This window comes from Coenobita brevimanus, chromosome 77, assembly GCF_032717465.1.
Source record: "Coenobita brevimanus isolate Jiangsu-jjx chromosome 77, ASM3271746v2, whole genome shotgun sequence".
NCBI classification, from domain to species: domain Eukaryota; kingdom Metazoa; phylum Arthropoda; class Malacostraca; order Decapoda; family Coenobitidae; genus Coenobita; species Coenobita brevimanus.
Window position 1 is genome coordinate 2,250,256 of NC_137030.1, and position 22,307 is coordinate 2,272,562.

At 40.0% G+C, this 22,307-nt stretch overlaps 1 protein-coding gene across 1 annotated transcript; it reads right to left on the minus strand.

Moving 5' to 3' along the window:
• Positions 1 to 1,434: 1,434 nt before the first annotated feature.
• LOC145408423 (uncharacterized) lies at positions 1,435 to 19,100 on the minus strand. The gene is made up of 10 exons (XM_080279151.1): positions 18,894 to 19,100; positions 13,867 to 13,923; positions 13,284 to 13,384; positions 12,722 to 12,873; positions 12,490 to 12,602; positions 11,150 to 11,521; positions 9,848 to 10,040; positions 9,128 to 9,364; positions 3,000 to 3,166; positions 1,435 to 1,855 (listed from the first exon to the last, which is right to left on the minus strand). Exons 1-10 carry the CDS (start codon positions 19,098 to 19,100, stop codon positions 1,577 to 1,579), a joined length of 1,878 nt encoding a protein of 625 aa, XP_080135277.1. The 3' UTR covers positions 1,435 to 1,576.
• Between the last annotated feature and the right edge of the window lie 3,207 nt (positions 19,101 to 22,307).

A 22,307-nucleotide genomic window follows, 5' to 3' on the forward strand; every position in this document is an offset into this window, starting at 1 on the left:
AGGAATTCGCTAGCATATAAAACACACATGCACCCCCTGCTGTCCTTACCTGTGATGGTATCTGGCACAGCAAAACATTCAGGGCTGTGCACTGAAATCTGATTCACCTCTTGGCAACTTTAACATAGATGACTGTAATATCAAGGCCAGTTAACCCCTCCAGTCATGTTATGTAGCAATTCTTAACCCCTTCAATCTGATGGAGGAAGTTCAGGGAGCTACTGCCTCTTCTAACACTGAAAGGACCCTCCCTCTGTGTTTTGCGATCTTTTTATGCGGCATGTCTCGCTGTATGGTAGCAAAACCTGTGCAGTAAAGGAAGAGGATATTGTAGACTTGAATGTACCGTACAGAAATGACAATGGTTAGATGAATGCGTAGCGTGTCCTTGAATGTGAGGCCTGGGGGAGGGAGGCTGGAGGAGCTAAGATTGTGTTTGAAAAGTTGAGAGGAAGAATGGGACTTGAATGGTGTTATGATGAGGAGGGGTAGACTGAGATGGTCTGGGCATGCTGAAAGGCTAGAGGATGACAACTAGGTGCAGGTTAGAGGTGTGAATGTGGTAGGGCTGTGTGAGGCAGACCAAAAAAGACCCAGGATAAGGTAATAAAGTGTGACCTCTGGAATAAGGGACTGAATAGGGAGGCTGCCAGAGGTCAAGTACTGTGGAGAATCACCATTAGGTGACAAAGACCAATGTCAGCAACCATGTTGAAGCCTTCATAAATGACATGATATGATAACAGGAGGAGAAGGAGGAGGATCATGATCCTGGAAAATATCTAGAGAAACTGAGAAACAACTTCAAAATCATGTCATCGAATTAAGGGGTTAAGGCCTTACTCCTTCAACCAGTCTTTGCTAGCTATACCATTCTCACTCATTTCGGTAATCGGTAAAACTCACTCACATCACATAACTGTAATTCACTTTTCATACTACACAACAGGCTTCTTCTTATATTCGGTTACAACACTTCCTCTGTCAACACTGGGAAACCTTACATAACACTCAACAAATTCTTACAGACTAGATTACATTACTGTACTTCATAATTAACGTGTGAACCACTATCAAAGTTAATCCACTTATCCTGTACTTCGTCATCAGGTTTTGAATTCCTGACCAGCCTATTGTCTTTTCCAATTCCTCCATCATCATCTACAGGTATAATTCAAAACTTTTCTATAATATTCTTCTACACAAATAACACTTCAGAATTTTATTGCATTCTTATTTAGTTCTTAGGGACTAGTCCTCATCATTAGCCATATATGTCACTCATCAAGTCAACCTGATCATTTATCTTCTTCGTCAAGAAGGAGTTTTGCCTCCAATCATTACTATTACACTCTCCTCAAAACACATTTTCGAACACTATCATTCTTATAATGTTCTTATACACTAGTCCTCATCACTAACCAATTTCCTACATATGCATGATCGACCCCTCTCCAAGTCTGCCAGATTTGTTCACTTCTTTGTCCTGGAGAGTTCTGACTTCTAATGTGTTCTACTACCGTCTCCTAAACACACACTTCTGAACGTTCTAACATTCTCACAAAGTTCTTACGCATTAATCCTCATCACTAGCCATTATCCTATAATAACGGTCACTCTCCAACTTCACTGCGTCTCTTCTCCTCTTTTTCCTGGAGAGTTTAGCCCGCAAGTCCAACCGGCTTTTGATGTCCTGGTTCCCCTTGCGATGAGAGAGGCGATCTTTAATGCCTCTTCTGCTCCTCTCCTCCTGTCGCCCCCTCCCTCCCTCTGACAATCTGCTTCGGAGGTCACCTGATTTCCTGCGCTTTGTCTTCTTCTGTTCAGCATCAGCATACATCTTCATCCGTGGAAACTGTGAGGGTGAGGGACAGGTGAGAATACTCGGACAAGCCATTTGTTTGTCATCCATCCATCCATCATCCAATCCTATGTCACCCCATGAGGAACGTAGGAGCCCAGGACTAGGCAAGTTGGTCCTGACATTTAAGATGAGAGTGACCAGCCTCACTCATTCCTGAGTGGCATTACGTGAGCAATAAACCCCAACCATCCCTTGGACATAAACCTACACAAGCCCAACCCAACTGGTGCACCTTAATTACCCACTAAACCACTAGGCACCATAATTTGGTTATATGGTTACCACCCAGTGCCATAAATGGTTTCCAGGTGTACAGGAAACCATTTGGCTTGTCACTCAGTGTAGAGTCACCCATAGACAGAAGGAAGAGGAAAGAGGGAAGGAAAGAATGACAGAAGAGGGAATGTAGTCACCCACAGGCAGAAGAGGAAAGAATGAAGGAAAGAATGACAGAAGAGGAAAGAAGGTAGAGAGGAAAAGGCAGACACCCAAAGCAGCACCACATCGAGTGAGTGGATGGTTTGTAAGTTCAAAAATAAAACACGTATGAATATCACTGTGGAAAAGAAAAAAAATTACAGATATTACAGATGTTATCCCCTTCGGTAGCTACAAAGCAGCATTTTTTATTTGCTATGATTACCTCTGGATGATTTGATAAATTTCAAGAATGACTCCTACAGTTAAAATAAAAAGGGTAAAAGAATGGTAACAGCCAATCTTTACTGCTCCTTTGGGGTTCTGGAGGGCTTGGAGAACAGGAGTGCTCAAGGCCAGGCTACCACACTCCACAGCTAAACATTTAATCTGTGGATGACCATCTTACGTCCTTGGCAGTGTTAGATACTGAGCAGCCTAACCCCAAGCCCTTATGCTCCTGATTGGGGGGATGGAATGGAAAAATCTCTCCTCACCAAATGCTTGGTGATGCAAGTGGGAGTTCTGCATCACTGTCATTCACAGAAGCTCTTGTCCACACTTGCTCATGCCTACTGGGGACACAGTGATGCCAAATAGCCACTCACAACACTCAAGCACCTGGTGGATGCTGCATTAATCTTACCAATCCTACCTCCATATTACTCTTCCTCTTACCTTAATCTCATCCCTTCTACCTTACCATTACTCCTCCTACCTTTATCTTGCTCTTCCAGGGAACCACATCACTATCATCACTGTCCTGTTCCTCCTCCCACTGGTCGTTGCCTCGCCTACCACCACCACCACTTCCTCTGTAGTACTCATCCTCGCTCATGTACTGGTCAGATGCACTGTTCTCACGCTTTCTTTTAAGCCCCATGCCTGTGAGGTGGAGATTTACATTAAGGTAATTCATCCATCAATCTATCACCCAATCCTCTGCCACCCCATGAGGAGTGCAGAAGCCCGGGGCTAGGCAAGTTAGTCCTGACATTTAAGATGAGAGTGGCCAGCCTCACTCATCCCTGAGAGGCTTTACGTGAGCAATAAACCCCAACCATCCCTTGGATATAAACCTGCACAGGCTCAAACCGATTGGAGCACTTTAATTAGCCTACACACTAAACCACCTGGTGCCATAATTTGGTTATGTGGTTACCGCCCAGCTTAATAAATGGTTTCCTGGTGTACAGAAAACCATTTGGCTTGTCACTCAGTGTAGAGTCACCCACAGGCAGAAGGAAGAGGAAAGAATGAAGGAAAGAAAGACAGAAGAGGAAGTGTAAAGTCACCCGTAGCCAGAAGGATGAGGAATGAAGGAAAGAAAGACACAAGAGGAAGAAAGAAAGAGAGGAATGGACAGACTCCTAAAGCAGCACCACACAGAGTGGATGGAGAGTGGCCCCACCTAGCACCACACAGAGTGGATGGAGAGTGGCCCCACCTACCATTTAAGGTAATCATGATCAGTAAAGAACAAACACTGTGGTCACAATACACAATCATCCAAAATATAAACACTGTGGTCATCATAATCATTAAAATATAAGCAGTGACAATCATTATCACTTGGATCACCATAATCGTTAAACAATAAATGGTAACAGTCAATCTTCATCATCATCACCATAGTATATTTCTCAGCTATTTGATTCACTGTCCTCCCAATTTCAGCTGGTGATATTAACATTTAATTGTCATTATCATCATAAAAACCATTAACCCCTTAACCGCTGGGCGTCATTTTTGTGACGCTCGCGAGCAAGGGATCATACCGCGGGGGGTTACTTTTGTGATTCTGTGTTATTTTGAATTTGTCCGGGCTTTCAAGTGGTGGCTTGTATCATCTGTCAGTACTGCCAATGTCCAGCTATAGTCAGTGCTGCTAATGTCATCTGTACTCCCATCCATTGTTGACAATTTAGCCATTTTTCCCCTGTCCTTGACTCCCCTCCTTACCTCCCCTCTATTACCCTCTCCTCCCACCTGCCCAGCAGCACCGAGCTAAACAAATACTGCCTGGATTTTTCCACTCATTTCATCCATTGAAATGTGCCCTATGCCCTATTCTTATACAAAATAATATATAAAAAAAAAGAGAATAGGTAATTGATACTGCCATACACCTGGAATGGGCTAATTATCACCTGGCAACACCCCACGTACACTCATTCACTAATTTTCCCTGTTTATTTCCCCTTGAAATATGCCGTAAGACTTATTCTCGTAATAAAAATATATACAAGAAAGGAAGGGAGAAGCCTAAGTGATATTTACATTCACCTGGAACTACCTAATTTATTATGTATTGTTTAGATTTCCTGCCAATCATTTCACAGCATATATATTAGCAGCTGTCACCAAGCTGACATTGTCAACCCTTCCCTGCCCATAATACGCCACATCATTCAGTTTACTGTTGTCTTTCGAGGTGAAACCATGTTGGATTCGCGCCCCTCCATTTCCGCCGTTTCTGAGCCCACTGCAAAGGGCCCTATGACCTCTACCCCTACTAAACCTCATGTGGAAAGGGATAAAGGACTAAGTGACTCTGCTGTGGAATGTGAACTGGCTAATTTATCCATGATAATGATGGACAGTGACTATGATCTTTCTGGTGAATCATGTAATGAGCCAGTGGAGGAAATGGTGACAGAAATTCCCAGTACGAGTGCTTCAGTGTCCCGAGTTCGTCCTGGCTCCAAGGGAAAGGAGCCCATAGTTACTGCAAGTGACAGTGCATAACATAGTGAGAATAAAATAGAAATGTAAATAATGTATATAAAATAGAAAATGTAAAAATATAAGAATATGAGTATAAATACTTGGAGTAATGAGAGTGAAAGTGAATGCTTCGCTCTCTACGCTAGTTTACTGAACGAGAAAGTGAATGCCTGGAGTGAAAATAAACTACTAATCGTGATGGAAACTTATGAATAAATATTGTATATATAAATAAGAGTAATAAAGTACAGTAAACTCGCCCCGAACACGTTCTTGCCGAACGCGCTCGCAATTATACGCGGTTAGTGCTGGAATACGTATAAGAAAACGTAAGATTAAAGAACCATTACGAAAACTATAAATTTACACAAGGGAGGTCTTTGAAAGGCCAAATCCTCGAACATCAGCTCAGCACGCACGGTTTGTTTTGATCACGTGATGTGATTCGCTGTACTGCTTTTCCTCAGTGCTGTATTTGTAAGTTAAATATTTACAGTACTGTTCTGGTAAGTTTATGTACAAGTTAAAGTATTATTGAATAACGTTCAAGCAAGAAGTAAATAAGTCTTATAACCAGTTTTCTGATAGGTGTCAGAATATTACCTTTTTTATTTGTCTGTTAAATATTTGCTGTACTGCTTTTCCACAGTACTGTATTTGTAAGTTAAATATTTACTATTCTGGTATGCACTTGTAATTTAAAGCACTTAAAGAAAGTTGAAACATTAAATAAAGCCTTTGTAACCAGTTAACCTGATTTATAGATTACACACGATCGGTGGGTTCCAAGACAATTCGCCATCATGTCAATTCCCTGTCAAAACATAGACGATTCCCCGTCAGGACAATTCGCACCCTGGATGATTCCCCGTCATTCTATAAATATACTTATATTAATTAATCAATACTTTTATAAATAAACTTATTAATTAATCAATACTTTTATAAATAAACTTATTAATTAATCAATACTTTAATAACTATATTTCAGGGGGATCCATCAAAGTCTATGTTGTCTTGTTATTGTTGTGACGGCGAACTGGCTTGACAGTGAATAGTCCCGAAACCATTTTCCTCCCTAGACTCCCTAAACATGGTATTTTCCTGTTATCTGCCATTGGTAATCAATATGAAGCCCTTTAAGTGGTTAGAAGGTTTATTTAATGTTATAACTTACAACTACAATACTGCACAGCAAAACTTCAACATACAAATACCTAAACACAAGGCAACATTCCGACGCTAATTGGTTTTGGCATCGGAATGTTGCCTTGTGTTTATGTATTTGTATGTTAAAGTTTTGCTGTGCAGTACTCTATTTGTAAGTTATAACATTAAATAAACCTAACCACTTAAAGTGCTTCATATTGATTACCAATGGCAGATAACAGCAAAAGACCACGTTTAGGAGATCTAGGGAGCAAAATAAGGAGTAGTTGAAACTTACGCGGTTTCGCGCTGAACGCGCCACGTTAGGAACGAAACCTACGCGTTGGGGGCGAGCTTGCTGTACTAGGAATATAAAGTAAAAGTGTGTTTATAATAAATGACAGCTCCGCCTCAGAATACCAGCGGGGAACGAGCGCAGGTGGAAAGCTCATACGCGCTCGTAATTTACATGGATTTCAGTTTTTTTTTTTTTTCCCCCCAGTATGGATTCCACACTGCTTTAAATTCATAGAATAGTGTTTGTAGTGATAATACCAGGCTGTGGTAACCATACTACGAGACTTTGTTACCCAACTTCAGAAGTCTCCACAAGTCCTACAGTAGTTGATGAAGGCTCAACAAACATCCCAAAAGAAAGCTGGAGGTATGTGCCATATGCATATAAAATTATAATATTCTAGGACTAATAACTGATATTTGGCAAATATTTTTTAAAAATCAGTCGGAGCGCAATTATCCCTGCAGGATAGGCACAGCACACTTCCGACATCCCCGCAGTTAAGGGATTAAACAGTCCCTTATAAATCTCTTGTCGTTATTATCTTCTGTTCTCCCACCTCCTCTTGACATCCATACCTGTGATATGAATAAATGGATTGTTATTTCCAACTAAAATAAGGAGTAGGGAAGGTTTTCAAAAGGGCAAAGAGAGAAGATAACATTAGGAGAAGCAGAGAGTATGTACTAAATGTTCAGCTACTACTACTACTTAATGTGGTCCCACGTTCATCTGGACATCTATCTATCTATTGCCAGACGCCTTAATCCCGTAAGGGATGGCCACAGACAAATTGCCTCCATGTTGTCCCGTCCCCCTGCCACTTCACTGCCCTGCTCCCAGCTCACACCCTCCTCTCTCATATACTGGTACTTCTCCACTCCATCCCTTCATCTCATCCTTGGCCTCCCTCTCCCTCTCCACCCCTCCACCTCACTCACATACACTCTCCTTGTCAGTCTCTTGCTCTCCATCCTCTCCACATGGCCAAACTTCCTAGGTGTTTCTCCTAACGGTTCCTATCACATCCACATCCACATCACAATGCTCCTTCACTTCCTCACTTGTCAGTCTGTCTCTCCATGTGATTCCAAAGGCTCCTCTCAAATAGCTCATTTCTACTGCCCTCGCTCTTGACTTGTGTTCCTCCAACAAGGTCCAAGCTTCACTTCCATATGTTAGAGTTGGTATCACAATACTCTCAAGCAGTAACTATTTCACTTCCATGCTCACTTACCTGTTTCTTATCACTGCTTCAGTGAACCAGCAGCCTCTCTTCCTTGTTGTACCCTTTCAAGCACTTCATCCTCTAAACTTCCATCCTTACTCATCACACTACCCAAGTACATAAATGCACTCACATTTTCCATTTCCTCCTCATCCAACCACACTGTACATTCAGTGACTTCATTTCTCTCGAAGATCATAACTTTACCCTTCCCCACATTCGCCTTTAGACTCTGTTTCTCACACACTCTCCCAGACTCATTCACCAAGCCCTGCAACTCCCCTTTGTCTTCACTTAACAACACAGTATCATCTGAAAACAACAGTACAGGTAGTTTCCACAAACTGCCCTCTCTCATTAGGGCCACTCCAACATCCACTGCCCTATCTTGTATCTCTTTTATAACCCTAACCATATGCAGGTTGAACAACCATCGAGACATAACACATCCCTGTTCCAATCCAACCTTCAATCAGAAAAATTCACTCAGTTCACTATCCACATGCACTGCAGCCTTAACACCCTCTTACATACTCTTCACGGCAATCAACAAATTCCCATTTACTCCATATATTCTTAATACTTTCCACAATCCTCATCTATCCACCCTGTCATATGCTTTCTCCAAATCCAATATGGCCACATACAACTTCCTTCCTTTCTCTAGAAACTTCTCCATTAAAGACCTAAGAATCAGTATCTGATATACACAACCTTTTCCCTTCCTAAAACCTCCCTGTTCTTCTCCAACTAATTTCTCTTATTTCCCTAACTCTGTCAATAAGTATCCTACTATATATTTTTCCTATTACATTAGGAAGACAAATGCCCATATGATTACCACACACTTTTTTTTCCCCTTTTCCTTTGTACACGGGAATAATTATACCTGACTTCCAATTCTCCAGAACTTTACCTTCCTCCCACAAACTGCAAATCTTCCACATCCATTCTACTACTACCTCCCCCACATGCTTCAGCATTTCACCACACACTCCATCAATTCCTGGGGCTTTCCCCATTTTGACACTCTTCATTGCTTTCACAACTTCCATCCTACTGATTTCTTCCTCTCTTCTCACATCTCTCCTCCTCCCAGCCACTTTTGTACTTGCATTACTTTCATTCTCTATGTTCAACAATTCCTTAAAGTGTTCTCTTCATCTGTTCACTTTTTCTCTCTTCTCCACTAGTAATCTACCATTTTTATCTTTCATTCCCCGACTAACTTCTTTAACACCCTCTCTAACTCTCTTTACCTCTTTCCAGAACATTTTCTTATGTTCCCTCCACTTTACACTCAAATTCATCTGGACATGATCCCAGGATATTACAGGCTAAAGATGCTCTTTTCTATAGTCCACCATCCTTCTTTTGGGGGACAGGGAAGAAACTGAGGGACATCTGTATACCCAATTTCTACCACACTACAAAAACTACTCACTTCTCTGACGATGCTGCTGCAAGAGGGCAAGGTAGTTAAACTCATCGTCCTCCTGACTCTCCTTGCGCCCCCAGTTTTGAGCCAGTGCGCCCCAGGGGTTCTTTGGGTTGTCCAGGTCACCCCTCCAGTCCTCAGGACCCCCTACATCGTCCAGGTCCCCAATGCCCTCCACCGCCCCAATCCGGTTGGCCAAGCGCATTCGTTGACGTGCGCTCTCACTCAGCAGTCCTTTACCACCTATGGGAAACAGAAAATACATCTTTATTACATTTTCATCTAGCTATCTATTGCCATGTGCATTAATCTGATAATGGATGGTTGTGAATGAACTGCTCCCATGTACGTCTGTCCTCTGCTAACAGGTTGTCATCTATCATTTTCAAATCTTTGTTTTTGCCATTAATCCCTTGAACAACTAGCTAAACACACTCACTGACAAGTCATTAAAAAACCACACTAACAATGGTCCTGAGTGGGACAGTCCTGCCATGTTAAGTATTCAGTGTGGGCTGGTGGATACCAGTTTCAAAGTACTGTAGTGACATATAAAGGTACGTGACAATCATGAGGACAGCTGCACCCCAGGAAACTGTCCAATCTATTTAAAAAAGAAAATCTAGAAGCCACTGTATAAAATATTAAAGTGCAGCAGCTGCCACCGAATAACAGCAAATGCATAAAATCTACAGAATACCCAGAACGAGGCTGAGAAAGCCTTACCATATGGAGGGTTGTAGTGGTTGCGGTAGGGATCAATGATCCTTTCCGGCAGTCTCTCTGGCCCCTGCGGGTCCTTTCGGTCGGAGTGTGACGAGTATCGCATCAGAACGGCCTTGGTTCGTTGGCATGGCACTCCCAATCTCCATCGTCCGGAAGGCACCTTAATGTTTACCTCCTCTTCTCTTACGCTGCCCTAGAGTGAAAAAGAAAAAAGTAAGACATTATTACAAGGAACAGTACTTGCAGCCCCAGGCTCATTTGAATGTGAACCAATTGGACTGCAGGCTGAAGCTGCCCTCCTCCTACAGCCAACCATTCTCCCTCCAAGGGATAGGGAGGGAGCTGACAGGCAACACTGGATTAAATGATGCATGTATGTATGTATGTATGAATGAATGATATGGTTGGCGAACAGAACTAAGGTAAAGACAAGTATTTTTTAATGCATTTTCTTCTCTGTTGTTAATTTAATATTTATCTAAACAGCATCAACTTAAAGCACAATAAACCCACACAAAATTTAAATGAAAGTGTGAACCTGTATATTTCTGTTAAGTATCCGTCAAACAAGAGTTAGCATATACTGAATCTGGTGTCGTTAAGGTCACCCCAACAAACATCCCCTATATCGAACTATTAGCTATATCATCAAACTTTCCCCCCTTTTGCTCCATATATCTGTACCAGTATTGCATATGCTTCTGTAACTGCTCAAGAATAAGAGGTCTTTCTTTAGCGAACTAAACAAGAAAAAAATAAAAAAAATAAAACGTCAACGTACTGTTACCAGTAGGTTTAACTTTCACAGTACTAAACTTTAATTAAAAAGTCACTGAAGCAGCAATAGTCAACAGAAAAAATGGATGAACTTTACTGGAAAAAAAAAAAAAAGTAGACAAAATATATATGGCCAGAGACAGTCACTAATCCTTAATTCACTCCTATTACAGTAAGAAGATCAGATGAACTGGAGTTAAGCAAGAACAGTACAAGGAGGAAGACTTGTTTTTTTGTTAGTTTTTTTTTTTTAAGATGCAGTGTTCCACGCTTATAAAAACAAAATAGAACAGTAATGTGTAAGGACAAATGATGTGGAGGCTGTTCTGTCATGGGCATCCTGTCACTGAGTTCATAAAAGGAAGTAAGGTGTTGAAGTGATGATGATGATGATGATGATGATGATGATGATACTGAAAGTGAAAATAAAGACAAAGATTAAGATGTTAACAGCAATGATGATCATGACTGAAGGCAAAGATGAAGACGAAAACAACAATGATGATGATGATGATAAGCTCTTACCTCATCATCCTCCCCTGGCACTTTTTTCGGAGCTGGCATATCTTCATCCATCTTCTCAACCTTTACCTTCGGTTTCTTCTTTTTTTTCTTTCCCTTCTTTTCTTTCTTCCCCCCTTCACTCTCACTCCCACTGTCACTGCTACTACTACTGCTACTGCTACTGCTGGACTGTGAGGACGACGATGATGATGATGATGACCCTTCACTATCACTGCTGCTACTATCGCTACTACTGCTGTCACTGCCACTACTGCTGCTGCTGCTGCTGCTACTGTCGCCTTTACTGCTGGACTTTTTGGACTTCGATGAATCCTTCTTCTCCTTCTTAACCCTGACCTTGGCTCCACCTCTGCCCTCACCATGGCCTTGTGTCTGTAAAAGTAACTACAAATTAATTACCTCATTGCGTAGGCTGATGGCAATTCTTCCTATATTGTGCTTTCTCTTTCCTTGCTTTATGGACCTACCTCACCCCATCCTTAAATAAGAAAGAGGTCAGAATGATGATGATGATGATGATACCTGTAACCTAACTACTTATACCAACACTTTTCTTTTATCACTATTAGAGGTAAAGCAGAAAATAATACAAACCACAGTGTTACCACACAGTACTCTTGTTATACTAGTGCCCAAACAGTGGCACATTAGGATGTGGCATAATCTGCTTGTGTCTAGAATAGCTAGGCCTCTTTAACTAGACAGACAGAGGGGGTGGGGGAAGGGAAGGCAGGTGAAGATGGAATACAATGACCATAGACAGATATGAAAAACTAAAGCAATATATCATAAAATATACTCATGAACTAATGTATGAGGAACACTGACATTCAAATGCCCTCCTCTAAACCCTTCATAAAGTGGAGGATTCCCACAGGTGAATACTTTATTAGAAAGTCATCTGATCCATATACTACCAGCTTGTACTACAGCACTAACACTTTCCAATACTACCCAAAGGGAAGGACTTTCAGAATGAAAATCAGATACACACAAAAACATACAGTACTTACAAATACCTGCACTTCCAGCCCTAAACAAGTGACAATCTGTGCTATTTGAAAAGAATACACAGTATATTTTTACAGTAAACATGACTTAAACATTTACACTGACATACAGTAATCATCACAACTTAACCCTTCCTGATTTTTACTAAATGCTAGCATCAAAAGATTTCATTCAAGTCCATAAGAACCACTATTAGAAGGAGCTGAGAAGGCCGAGTAAATCATTTGAAGATATAGTAACAAGAGAAAAAATTGTTACTGTAGTTAAGCAGCTAAAAGGGGATAAATAATGACAACTAGTACCGTAGTCCTTCAAACCATACACATTACCTTTCTGCCGTTGGTTGATCTGGAAGATGTGTCTTTTCGTCGAGGTATGATGGGGCAGGACAGGCCTATGAGGGCTCGTGTAGCACCAACCTTGTCCAGCCATATCACATTACCTGCAACATAAGGCTTGAAATAGATATCTTCACCACTTCACCTAAAGCTTTAAGACAACATCTTTTGATTTCATTTTTTTTTTAAATTCTTGCAACAACTAATGATCTTGCACACTCACACGTATTCTTGTCTATCCACTCTACACTGGAGGGGTGGTACTCCTGGAAGTATTTAAGCACATCTCTGGAGCTAAGCTGTCCCATCCCCCTCACCACCAGAGCATCACCAAGATAGTGCCCTCGTGCAAAGTCTTCCGAAGTTACTCCCAGGCTGCAACAGGTATGGATGATAGAAACAGTGCCAGAGATAATTAAAAATGATTATTCCTACATGCAAGAGGTATATTAGGGTGAAGTGTTCAAAATTAGTCACTACAGAACTATATCCTGTTTATTCTAACCTGACAGAGATCCCTATCTCATTTCAGCTCAGCTGATGACCAAGTGTAGGAAGATTGGAGGGTTGATTTGACTGGTAACCAAGGGGACTTTATTCCTATTCATAAATGAGGTGCATCAAATTTTATATAACCATGATACACTACTCAAGCTTGGAGAGTGGCCCATTTCCCTCGGATGAAAACAAACTAACTACGTACTACAGCATTACAAAATCCAAGCTACTAAGAATAGGACCCACAATTTCACCTCTACATGTAAACTACAACAAGGATAACACACCTGCGATAAAGTTTGATGACAGCTTCAGGGGAGGGCATGTCCTTTGGAGGGTCAGTAGTGCCGAACCTTCGCGCCCGCTCACTCAAAACTTTGGGGTTTGGCTGATGGGGTTAATATTTCAGTCAGTCCATTATTACAGAATTATCATTCAGTACACAATGCACTTTTACATGTTGGATCTTACCACCTTTTTAAATTCATGGAGTACAGTACTGTATTACCTGCTTTAGAACCATCCTCTGTACACAAAAAATTATCTTACATGAATTTTTTTAAAATTCAAGTTGTGTCATCACTGCAATGCTAGAGATCCTGCTACGCATACAACATTAAAATAAATAAATAGATAAATAAAAGGTAAAAACAATAAATCAATACAAACCTAGTCTTCACTACAGCAGCATGTGGCGACATTACAGAATTTAAAACTTTCAAACCATTTCCTGGAGTTCAGAATCAATGTTCGCAAGACCTATGGCCATCACTCTCACAAGTGTTATCAAACCACTAGACCTAGCAGAAAATCTGGGTGTGTAGGTGTTTCTCTCTCACTTATAGAGCCATTTATGACATGCATCCTCACCTCAAACACACTGCTACTCCTGCTTTCATAAGTTTTCTCTGGCCACTTCACCACTGCCTGTAATATTAAATACAACAAAATTACTAACCAACAACTAAAGTAGAAGTCTGAAACTACAAACATGTACCTGAAAATGAAACAAGCAAAAATCTAAAAGAACAAATTTTCTTCAGCATTATAGAAAAGTACTATACCAAAAAAATATTGTATCTAATATGAAATAATATACTACAGTAATACTGGCAGCACAAAATAAATAATTGTATATATATCTGTAACTCATAAATTAATTCTGCTTTCATTATTTTTTTTTTACACTTCACAGTACAGTACGGTGATAAAAATCGTACTGGCACTTATTTATGCTGCATCTCAAGTTCTGGCCTAAGGAAAATGATATTCTTAGTGGCATTACAGAACTATAAATCATGGCAGTACAATGTGAGTACAGTAGCAGGGCAAGCAAGCAGCAGACCACATGTAAAAACACACTTATATTCTTTCCTCACTAGCAACCTAAAATTTCTTCCAATAACAGAGAGCACAGGACGGATGTCTCTAAGTTCACCAAAACATTCCCTCAGACACAGGCAATGTAAACATCCTCCCAACGTAAACATCCTCCCATTTACAGGCAGCACAAAAAGGATGTCTCTCGTTTCACCAAACATTCTGTCAGACACAACATAAAAAGTTTTCCTATTTAAAGACAACACAATAGGAATGTTTCTAAATTTACTATATATTCATTCAGTCAGAGGAAATGCAAACAATCTCCCATTACAAGCAACACAAACAAGATATTTCTAAATTAACTAAACATCAAACCAATACACTCACACAAAACATCAGTAAATAAAATGCACATCTTACCATTCACATACTCTATGTACACTAATTTTCATTTTTTATGGCAAGCATTCATTTTTTTCCCCTTTTGGTAAGATGATACGCAATTACTGTGCCCCCCCATCCGAAAAAAAGACATCTTTTATATTTAGCACTTCCTGTCCTCAAACAGCTGTTACCAACTTATGGCATAACTTTCATACTGAACTGATTAGTGACAGTACCTGTTAACCCCTTCATTATAATAAAAGTTACTTCCCCTCTTCCCCACATTTTCATGTCACTAGTAAATTAGTTAAGCTTAAGACTGATTCCTTGTAAAATAAAAATGGAAGGGGGATAATCCTAACAAAGGAGATGAAAATAGTATCATCATTTTAATTACAGGAGTTGTATACAAACAGCATTAATATGTATCATACATCTTTCAGCACAAATACATTTCTCATATGAGAACTTTAATGTCCTTCTCTTTACCCACTGAGAAGTTTCTTTCCTGTATTATGACAGTATCACATGTCTGTATACTCTAGATCTCTTAGCACAACTAAACCTCTTTTGCATGCAATCTATTAGTTAATTTCATTTATCAATGGCAACAGATGGTGGTTCCCTTCCTATATGCTGGGAATCACAGTACAGTATCTGTGCAACATTTCAGAATATTAATATGACTGTAAGCCTGCAGCATGTTTAATTTTCTTTCATGTAGCAATGCAGAGGAAAGGTTATACTTTAAAAATGATCATACTGTATATGGAAATTCCTGATTATGCTGTATTCAAAATTTGATTAAAACTATTCACAAGCATCCTATCATGATTCATTCACAGAGTAACCTGTATGATTAATGACGTACATAAAATGCTTAAACTTAATGTTCAGTGGAAAGGTTTAATGCATACAAAGAACAAATTACACTCTACATGGTTACATACTAACACATGCACACAGTATCACATACCATAGCCAGTTACTAGTGTACCAGTACATTTTCTAAACCGCCACATGCATACCACATACCATTAACTTACAAATACTGTACAGCTGCATTTTAATATGAGCCAGAATCTGCAGTGAGCATAGCCATATCAAGACACTGCAAAAATACTAACATCACTGTTTAAGAAAGGAAGGCTGGGACCCTCCACCACACCCAACCTGCGGACCCGACTGTGTGGTTCCGCATGTTGAAGCTGCTGCAACTGAAGTGGCAAGGTGAGGAGAGCACAAAACACATACCATACTCTTTTCATTACAACCTGGCCTAAAAGTGTCACCTCTCCACCTTCAATACTGAGTTGTAACATTTTAACAGCAAAATATTATGCTAGCCACAAACATATGCTATGAAAAGATGTAGAAGCATACTACAGTATTATCGTCTTCCCCCACTGACCTATGTGAAATAAGTTGCAAAAGGAAGAAAATCTAGGCCAGGTTAAGGTAAAAAGAGTATAGCTATACAGGTAATTATGGTACATAACTAGGAACTACATTATACAGGTGCTCCACACTTACTGGTATTTCATTTATCAAGTAGCTACATTAGCAGACACTTTTTCACTTAAAGTTGTTCATGACCCACTATAGTTATTCTGTATATAAAAATTACTGTAGTTTATTTTTCTTCACCCGCAGATCTCAGAAAATTTCCTAGTGGCAAGATGTAAAATTTACCAAAGTAAAACAGATATTGGTCAGTTGGTCCTGAGGTTAAGTATTTGACTGAGATAGTCTCCAAACCCCCTGACCTTGAGAATTTCCTTGTGGCAAATTAAATAATTTTGCATTCACCACAGCAAAACAGGCGAGTCCTTCCCCAAGGCTGAAGGGCTAATAATACAGTAGCAAATCTTCAAAAAATAAGTTTCAAGCATTACAATTACTATCTATCTATTGCCAGACGCCATAATCCCATAAGGGGTGGCCATTTGACTTTGCATAAACCCTTAATAAATATGATCTTTTTTATTCTTGCAGCTGCCACATATTTATACTGTACTCAGCTTCAGTGAAGACCCTTCATGGTGAAGAGGTTAGAAACACCCTCCCATAACATGTCTACCATACCATGATGTTTATTCTTCTGTTTTACTCTGACTCCAGATGTTATTATTCAGCTTAAGAAAGACCTATTACAGCAATGGGGTTGAGTTATTTTAAGTATCCCTCTCATCATCAGGCTTCTCGCCTAAGCAAAGGAAATTCATCTAGCATTGCCGTAATAGTAAAATATATAAAGTAGTAAAAAAGTACTGTACATAAGTCTTAGAAAGATACAGGAACATTTGGGTCTTAACATGAGTGCAGCACTTCAAACAAGTGAAAATCTTTATGGAGCTAAAGTGAACCACAATATGAACAAAGGCCCTTGCATGTAAATATCCTTACGATAAAACTGACTGACTGGGGCACTCACATATATGCCCCTACATCTAAAACGACATTCTCAGGCTTACAAAGCTAATGGAAATTGTTATCTACCATTTTTTATTTTTAAGCTGACACTTTGAAATGACTCACCTAGCAGTTGTGGGATTAAAATAAAATCTGAAAACACTCTGTCGAAGTGAGTAACAATGAATATACGTTTCATGTATCCCTCTCATTAAGTGTGGAGTTCCTGAAGCTACCAACTTCATACCATACTGCCAGAAGGCAAGGAGAAACTACAGTAATATATAGGCAAAATATCTACGAAAAATAAATCACCCATAAAGAAAATCAAGGAACACAGATGACATTTAAAGCACATTAGGCTACAATACTATATAGGAAAAAAAAAAAAGGCACAAAAAATAAAATCATAGTTAACCAAAACTGGAGGACATCTTTTTATTTATTTATTTTTACTCTTGTATCTCCTGAAACGTTATTCAGCCTAAGACAGACCTTACAAACTGGAGGGAGTAGGTACAGTATTAATAATCCCTTCAATATTAGATGCCTCACCTAAGTTCAATAAAAATTACCTAGCAAAAGTATTTAAAAAAAAAAAAATCACATGGTTAATTATTTCAAGGAACCACGGTAAAATTTAAAGTATTCAGTACTGTAATAAAAAACATTTCAGTAAAAACTAGTTACTTGAAATTGGCCATTCTTTGCATTCATGATCTTTCTGAGAGATAAGTATAAAATAAATGAGAATGAAGTAGAGGTAACAACAGTAATTCCATGCCTTAACTACAGTATGTGTACAGTGTACAGTGTGTACAGTAATAACAATATGTGTACAATAATGTGCATGCATAACACCAAATTTCCTAAAGTAAAAGTTTATGCAATGCCCTCTTCTGTTGTCAGGACATAAAGCAAATAGCAACAAGACACACACATCATTGAGAGAGAGAGAGAGAGAGAGAGAGAGAGAGAGAATAGTCAAAATACAGGAGACCCTCCATTCACTCAATGCCACTGAAAAATTCAACGAGAATCATTTCACTGCAGTATAATGTTTAAGCTGACATCCAAATTCTGCAGAAATAACTAGGGTAATATTGTTGCAAGATTAGGGCCAGAGTACGTTGCTTCCATGGTTAGGCTATATCCAGGTAGGCTTGCTTCATGTTTTAAATTCGTAGTTCTATAATCACCGTAATATTTTCACACTTCCACATTTCCAAAAATTTTACAACTATTACTTTAAAAAGGAATATCTAAAGAGGAAGTACCGTAATACAATATGCTATTACAGGAATGGGAGCTTTTCTAGATATTCACTAGAAAAAGGAAACAAATCAGAAAAAAGCAACCAATTTCAATCTGCTACAAAACCTCTACTGGCAGGTATTTCGAAGGTAATTAGTATTCAGCAAAGGTTAGGGCGGGGTATATATCAACTAATATTGAGAAAACAGCACACAACCTATCACTGTTGGAAGACCTATTAAGCCAATCTAACCCAAAGAGGCAGTGTTGCTCCGAACAGTTACCGTTTATAGGCATGTACGACTCAGGCAGCCTACAAAATACAACATAAACTAAAACTGCCATAAAGGGGAATGACTGGCCTGACCTACCTCATCCTACCATACAAATATTCACACCCTAAGTCATACAGCTCAAACATGGGTGTTAAAATGCATAAACCTTTGATATTACAATACCATGACAGCATATAAGCATAGCAATAGGAGATATAAAGGAATATATGGTGGGTTGAGTGAACTTACTGCGTCCCCGGTGTCTATGGCGTCAGGTGGCCTCAGTATTACATTGACCTCTACCTCGTCATCTGAGGCCTCACCCTCTTCCATCTCGTCGTCCTCCATCCTCGTCTCTCCTGGCTCCTCCTCCAACTCACCCTCCTCAGGCTGCGAGCTGTTAACCACCTCAATTTTGAGGTTTGTAAATGGTTTTCCTGCGTCTACTCCCGCCATGTTTGTTGTTTACTAATCTTCAAAACATTGTTTTGTTATGGTCGTTCTTTCTGAGAACTGGTAATCTTTTGTGTCCAATAAATATTTCAAATATATTTTGAAGTGTATGGTGTATGTCTATCATATATAACTTAATTACCAAAACTAAACAGAATTTAGGGAGTACGGTGGCAAGATACTACGGAACTAAAACTATTTTATAAATTTTTAATTACTATATATCTATCTATAGCCCGACGCCCTAATCCCGCAAAGGGTGGCCGCAGACAAAACGCCTCCAAGTCACTCTGTCACCCACCATTTGACTCCCCTCCCCCCAACTCACCCCCCCCCTCCCTCATATACCTCTCAACTCCATCCCTCCACCTCATCCTTGGTCTACCCCTCCCTCTCCCTCCCTCCACCTCACCTACATACACCCTCTTAGTCAGTCTTTCATTCTCCATTCTCTCCACATGTCCAAACCACCTCAGTGTATTTCTCCTAATCTTTTCAACCACATCCACATCTACCCCACAACGTTCCTTCACTTCTTCATTCGTCAACCTGTCCCTCCACGTCACTCCACATGCTCCTCTCAAGTAACTCATTTCCACTGCTCTCACTCTTGACTTGTTCCCCTCTTGCAAGGTCCACGCCTCGCTTCCATACGTCAGGGTAGGGATCACAATACCATCATGCAGTGACTTCTTAACTTCCATACTCACTTCCCTATTTCTCATCACTGCTTTCAGTGTACCAACAACCTTTCTTCCCTGCTGTACCCTTTCACGTACTTCATCCCCCAAAGTTCCATCCTTACTCATCACATTTTAATTACGAATTATATATGTATATATATATATATATATATATATATATATATAAAAGAGAGAGAGAGAGAGAGAGAGAATTAATTACATGATACACGTTTATTTCTATTGTTACCATTTTGTATTAACCCTACATAAAAATCTACATCTACTTTCCATACTGTTTCATCTTTATTCTGTACATCCTTCTGAAGGCATCTTCCGGCCATTTTCTGCATATCTTCCACTCTTGCTGTGTACCTTTTCATCTAAGCTCCTGTGATTAACGAAGGATACATAGCATAGTGGATGATGTTATCGTATACTGTAAATCAAAATTTATGTTTCTCATGCAAGTTTTTAAGATCCATCATGTTTCTTCCAGGCATACAAAAGAAAATCCTATTATAAATCTGAACATTAATCCACTACTCTGTTAATAGGTTACTGAACACATTATAACAATATACAATACTAATACTGTACTGTCTATATATCTAGCTAGCTAGCTACTGCCAGATGCCTCAATCCCATAAGAGGTGGCCACAAACGGAGCACCTCCACATCGCCCTATCCAATGCCACTTCACTGCCTTGCTCCTAGCTCACATCCCCCTCTCACGTACCTCTCCACTCCATTCCTCCCTTTCCTTCCCACCACCTCATTTGCATACACTCTCCTCGTTAATCTTTCGCTCTCTATCCTCTCCATGTGGCCAAACTAATACGTGGAGCCTTTTTCCATGATCACTTCCACTCTGTGTATCATCATCATCTCAGCACTATGTCCCACCTAAAAGCTGAGGTGAGTTGGGATCAGGAAACACTGAAAAAAGAACACACAGGAGCGGGAGAATAATCAAATAGCAAGTCCAGTGAAATGGCATACATATTCATTCATACTGGTACCTTCATATTCCTGGTTCTATCTCACAAATAAAACCATCCGTAGTATTAGGGGCTTACAGGAGCCATGATTTGTATACAAAAAAGTGCGAATAAATCAATCTTTCCACTCACTACAGTACTCGGGCAGTATGAATACAGTATAGCAGGCAGGCAAGGATGGCTTCAGCAATGTGAAATGGAAGTACAGTACCAGTAATATCTTTCACTTTCAGTTCTTTTACAGTTTATACATTATTAATGGATGGAAGGATGCGAAGATGTGTAATGGATGCAAGAGCTTATAGAGGTTGGGGGAGTGGACTTTCTGACCACTACTTGGTGGTGGCCAGAATTAGGATACAAGTAAGATGGAGGAATAGAAGAAGGGAAAGACAAGAGGAAGGAGTAGTTGCAAGGAGAGTGGAAAGGTTACAAGAGGATGAGAAAAAGGCAGAGTATAAGAGAGAAGTGGAGGAACGATTGGGCAAATATGAATTGGAGCAGATGGGGGACATGGAAGGTGTGTGCAGGATATTTACAGAAGAAATATGTGCAGCAGGTGATGTGGTGTGTGGGAAAAAGAGAAGACGGAGGGGGTGCAAGGAACAGCGTGGTGGACTGAAGAGGTGAGACAGGCTGTGGCACAAAAGAAGAAAGCATACAATGAATGGATGAGAAATAGGGGCATGGAAGAAGTTGAGAGGCGGAAGAGAGAGTTATAAGCAGAAAGAAAGACAGAGGTGAAAAGATTAGTAAGAGAGAGTAAGAAGAGAGTGGATGAGGAATTTGGAAGGAATTTGAGTGTAAAGTGGAGAGAATGTAAGAAAATGTTCTGGAAAGAGGTGAAGAGAGTAAGACAGGGAGGAAGTGAGGTTAGCAGGGGAGTGAAAGATAAAAATGGTAGATTACTAGTGGAGAAGGGAGAAAAAGTGAGCAGATGGAGAGAACACTTTAAGGAATTGTTGAACATACAGGATGGAAGTAATGCGAGTATAAGTGGCTGGGGAATGGCTGGGAGAAGGAGGGAGGTGAGATGACAGGAAGAAATCAGTAGGATAGAAGTTGTGGAAGCAATGAAGAAAGTTAAATTGGGGAAAGCCCCAGGAATTGATGGAGTGTGTGATGAAATGCTGAAGCATGGGGGAGAGATAGTAGTAGAATGGATGTGGAAGATGTGCAGATTGGCCTGGGAGGAAGGTAGAGTCCCAGAGGATTGGAAGTCAGGTATAATTATTCCCTTGTACAGTACAAAGGAAAAGGGGAAAAAGAAGTGTGTGGTAATCATAGGGGCATTTGTCTTCTTAGTATAATATGAAAAGTGTGTGGTAGGATACTTATTGACAGAGTTAGAGAAAGAACAGAGGAATTAGTTGGAGAAGAACAGGGAGGCTTTAGGAAGGGAAGAGGTTGTGCAGATCAGATATTCATTCTTAGATCTTTAGTGGAAAAGTTTCTAGAGAAGGGAAAGAAGTTGTATACGGCTTTCATGGATTTGGAGAAAGCATATGACAGGGTGGATAGACAAGGAT

Coding starts and splice junctions, on each gene's coding strand:
- LOC145408423 (XM_080279151.1), bottom strand. CDS start 19,100: ATGGCGGGAGTAGACGCAGGAAAACCATTTACAAACCTCAAAATTGAG. Junction 12,603..12,721: donor GTGGATAGACAAGAATACGT/GTGAGTGTGCAA, acceptor CTTATGTTGCAG/GTAATGTGATATGGCTGGAC. Junction 1,856..2,999: donor CCTGGAAGAGCAAGATAAAG/GTAGGAGGAGTA, acceptor TCACCCTCACAG/TTTCCACGGATGAAGATGTA.